We start from the raw sequence: 5,040 nt of genomic DNA, 5'->3' as shown, positions 1-5,040 counted from the left end.
TATATATATATTATAGATTTTTATTTAAAAAAAGTTTGGATGAAAAAGAGAAAGAATTTCCAGTCTGCAAATTTAATTGATATTATTCGAATATGTATGGATTAATTTTTAAAACATCTTTATTTGTATACGATACTGTTAAAGTATCATGTAAAAAATGTATCTTATAATATATATTCTACATTAAAGTTTTTTTATAATGTATAATTAATTTTTATTTTGCCATGTCCTTTTCCTCACAATGGAATTTATCAATATTGTCTTTATATAAAAAGTTTTCTCTCATTTGTATAAATTTTTGATAATGTATATAATGTGAAGAACTACGAATAAAGTTGATTAATGACCTTGATCTAACTCTTTCATCATTCACTGAAATCCGTATCCTCTATTTTCATTCTGCTGCATCTTCGTATTTTGTTTATTATTACACACATAAATACGGAAATCAAGTTAACCGGTTGTCAACCGAACGATTCGTTTCCTCTACAAAATGATTATGATATTTCTCGACGAACATAAATTTCGCGTAACTATAAAATGCCGTTTTTCATATTTAGCGGAACATGAGAATTCAGGAAGCGACGGTAAAGTCATAACAAATTCATCGCGTAAACGTTACAACAGGAAGTATTCGGATCCGCGCAAACAGTCAGTGTTTATTAATTGCAAAATCAAATCAACCACCGAAAAGGCGGCAATTTTTCATATAAATGTAACGCCGGGAAGAAGAGGAGAAAAAGAAAGAGAGAGTATTGTCATTGAGACAGATATGAGGTCCTCTTTGATCTTGGGAGTTACCTTACTCCTGACGATAGCGGCCACGTCTATCGTCCAGGCACGTACAACCAGGTCAGCACACACCTGCGGTTTAGGTCCAGGTATGTGAAATACATTCCGCACACAAATTATTAACTCTAATTTCATTCTAATTTATCATTTCGACGCGCAGTTCTTTCATTCAAAGTGATCAAATTTTTTTGAAATATCTAAAACAGATATAAATTTTATTCTTGTATAATATTTTATTCCTGTCTGTAATTTTTATCAATTATTTTTTTTTTGTTATCGATATATGTGTCTCTATAAGATTTTGCTATTTTGAATTATAAATCGAAATACTACAATTAATATAAAAATTTCGAGGCAGCTAGAAGAGAATCAAAGTAGAAAATTGGATATTAAATTTTTAATTTATCTCCAAACAATTATTAATTATACACTGTATATACAACATAAAATTTGTAAATTTATAAGCTAAAAAGATAATTGCTTATAGCATTTTTTTCTTTGCTACATTTCTTATATCTTTGCATTTATTATATTTTAATCGAGATGTTATATTATATATTTAAACTATTTTACTTATTGTACAAAGATCTGTTTATGTACATTTAAAAGTTAATTAAATATTTTACATTTGCTACAAAAGAAAAAAGTATCTTATTATTATTTACCAAAACTCTCTCCTTAAAAGACTGGAATTTTTTATTTGCAACACTGATTAGATAATTGTTTTTACTTTCAATTTTTCAGTGCAGCGCATATAAATGTCTTCTCTGCACATTTATCATTACTTTGTAAATCACATCCTGTAAAAATTTATAACAATTATTAATCTATTAATGTCATGTCTCTTCACATAATGCTATTTTATATTACATATTGCGAATACTCTGTATTTTCCTTTCCTCTTAATTTCCCAGTAAGGATTTCTTTTAGGACGTGATAAATAAGATCATGTAACAATAATCATAATCATAATCATGATAAAATGTCGCATATAAAAAAGTTAATGATACGAATCCAGATATTTGTACCTTCAATTTTTAGGCACTAACGCGTGCAAGCAATGCGGGGAAATAGTGGTGAAAGCATCGAAACAGCAAAAACCGCTGGTGTTTGCATCGCCGCAGGCAATTAATGAGGCTGCAATAGCGCGTGAAGCGGTTGGAAGATTTTCCGCAGGAACGGGATCGAGAAGCATTTCCAGTTACAGTCCCTATAGTAGTGGAGTAGTTAGCACTAGCAGCAGCAGCAGCAGTAGTAGCAGTAGCAGCAGTAGCAGCTCTTCAAGTTCTGCATCTTCCGTCGGTTTTCTTGGAAAACTGGGAATCGGTGGAAGCTATTCTTCTCCTTTCAAGACTGTCTCGCATGATGTGAGCACCAATTCCGGTTGCGGATGCGGAAAGAAATCCGAACCTTTGGAGGTTCTTCTGTCCTCCGATACTAATAAACAAATCGTGCCCAGGTATTTCATGTCATGCATTTATTTATCTATACGTTAATATGTATTACGCATTGCGATTTCCACGGGGAAATCTTGAAGTTAAGACGATCTATAAATAATACAGGTTAATTTATACTTTACGTATTCAACACTTTATCCATTTTTAAATAATAATTTATAATATATATATAATCGACAGTTTCCCGCCGATCGGTGACTTATGTTATCCGAGCAAAGTTCAAAACGGCAAACTCCAAGTGACCACCAAAGTGATACCGGCGTATCCCAGCAAGGCCTCATGCACTACTCCTCCAATTCCTGATCAGGTTTGCGTAAACGTACTCAATGGACAGATTGATGAAACTGGAATAAGAAAACTCGGTTTGGCACAAAGCGGTACCAGCACGGCGTTCGGTGGATTGTTCGGTAAATTAAGCGGCGGAAGTGCGTTTGGTAGCGCAAGTAGCCTCGGTGAATATATTACCAGCAATACAGGCAACACTCAATACGGTTCTGGAGGATACGGTAGCTCAGGTAGCGTTTTAGGATACGGTAGCTCGGGCAGTCTTGGAAGATACGGTAGCGCAAGCAGTGCAGGATATAGTAGTTCTGGCAGTGTTGGAGGATACGATTCAACTGGATATACTGGATACGGATTAGGATATACAGGATATGGAAATCTGGGATACCTTGGAAACGAATTTGGAACATCGAGCGGTGTTGAATTTATTGAAAACGACAGATCTAACTGTGATGACTTTGGTGATGGTACGTTTCCAAAAATACATAAATTTAGATAAAGCTAAAATAAAGATAAAGCTAGAACAAGATTTTTTATCTCTTTTCAATTAAAAAGTCAGAATTATATAAAATTAATAATATTTGTTTCTAAGCAAATTCAATTAAAATTATAATTATTTGTAGACAGTTGATTAATTAATTTATACTTTGAACAACTATAATTATTACATACACATTACACAAATCCATAATATACTTACTTTGGTGAAATTACAAGACTAAGATAATATATTCGTTTATCTTAGAATTGCCCAAAGATTATTCGTATCCTCGACTACCTGCGGATCCGGTTTCGCTTACCTTAGCATACAAAAATCTCTTCCCGCGCTTACAAATGGCATACAAAACGAAGTCGTTCATGCCGGAAGATAAGCTGGCATTTGGTCATAGAACGATACCAACCGAAACAACATCCAGCAAGAAGAGATTAGACGTACCTGAAGAGAAACTTCAGATCCTCGATAAACCCGTCGTAGAGCTAAAAACGACGCCACAGGTTCCCATCACCGTCGGCTTTTATAACGAACAGGAAGAAGTTAAGTTAGCCGAGCTCGAGGCTATCGAACGTGAAAGAATACATCAGGAGGAAATCGCCGGGCAACAACTACAGCATGCAAACATTATTACATACGGGTAAGTCGAAAAAAATATTTGGCAAGTTTTTATATATCAAGTGATTTGTCAGTATCTTAAAGATTAATTAATTGCTTCGTCGAATTTAAGTATTTGCATATTTATGCGTTAGTGAGAGAGATAGCTTTTTATATAAATATATTTTATATAAACTTTATTAAAATCAAGAGTCATTTTCAAAATTCACAACAAACACCTTTATTTCTAAATTTATTTCTAAAATCAAAATTTGTTGTCATTTTTATAATTAATAATGACTGTTTTTATGTTTATTTTATGATTATTTTTAAAATTATTTAAAAATATCTCGATAATGAATTAGAATAACGATACATAAATGCAATAATATTCAAGAACGAGCATTATTCACGTACAAAATGGCAGTTAAAATATCAAGTAAAAATCCGGTGTTGTAATATTAAAAAAAAAAAAAAAATAATAATTTGTGAAACATGATGAATTTGCTGAATAAACAACTGCTTCTATAATATTCATGTATTTCGATGTATAACTCGTTTTAGGGACTTAGGATACGCGCCAGTCGGTGCACCAGGAAAGTTGGTAAGGCCTCTATCATTGAATTCTCTCGATACGCTCGATGTAGAAGACAGAGGTTGCGGTCCGGTAGGACCACCAGCCTTCGACTACGTTCCCGGCAGTGTCGTGATCAATCAAGAAATCATGAATGGAGACGAAATCGAGGATGGCATCCAGACAAACGTCGGCACGGCATACATTCGTTACGAAGACGACGAGCGCAGCGATGAGGAAGATGACGACGAGGACTCGACGTCCGGGATATTCGCCAGACTGAGAAGCTCCGCTCAGAAATACGGAGTTCCGTGTGGGGCTGTATAATCTTTCATATAGAAAACACGAAATGTGAAAAGCATTCGTTTCATTGACGATTCGTGATCATCAAGATGAATATTGGTTGTTTAGAAACGAAGACGTGGACACCCTCAAATATTATACTAGTCCTAGTCCTGCGTCTTTGTGATGTCACTAATGTTAAGATAATATATTAGCGATTATACGAGAGAAGAGAACCAGAAATCGTTGAATTTATTATAGAATTCCCTTCCCTTTTCCACATCCTTGTCCTTTTACTGATTTGCGAAACGTGCCTATATGGATAATTGATGATAAAGCAAAAAAAAACTTAAAAAGATTTTAATTATATGGTCTATTTTCTAACAAATATTTTAGACAATTGACAATCATACAAGCATAATTTTAGAAATCAGCATTTTCGTTCTATTGTAAGATTTAAATAAAAATTGTATTGAAAAAAATTATTCTAACAAATCATTGTAAACTTCAAATCAATTTAACAAATATCTTCCATTAACTTCAAATTATTAAATATATATATA

General features: G+C 33.3%; 1 protein-coding gene across 1 annotated transcript; it reads left to right on the top strand.

The window, feature by feature from the left end:
* The first annotated feature begins 731 nt into the window (after positions 1–731).
* Positions 732–4,720, top strand: LOC115233109 (uncharacterized protein DDB_G0271670-like). The gene is made up of 5 exons (XM_029803364.1): positions 732–881; positions 1,834–2,251; positions 2,430–2,998; positions 3,277–3,664; positions 4,186–4,720. The coding sequence occupies exons 1-5, from the start codon at positions 773–775 to the stop codon at positions 4,520–4,522; spliced, it is 1,821 nt and encodes a 606-aa protein (XP_029659224.1). The 5' UTR covers positions 732–772; the 3' UTR covers positions 4,523–4,720.
* Positions 4,721–5,040: the final 320 nt, after the last annotated feature.

This window comes from Formica exsecta, unplaced genomic scaffold (assembly GCF_003651465.1).
Source record: "Formica exsecta isolate Colony F162 unplaced genomic scaffold, ASM365146v1 scaffold1025, whole genome shotgun sequence".
In the NCBI taxonomy this organism is placed as follows: Eukaryota; Metazoa; Arthropoda; class Insecta; order Hymenoptera; family Formicidae; genus Formica; species Formica exsecta.
This window is presented reverse-complemented; position numbering and strand designations above follow the sequence as displayed.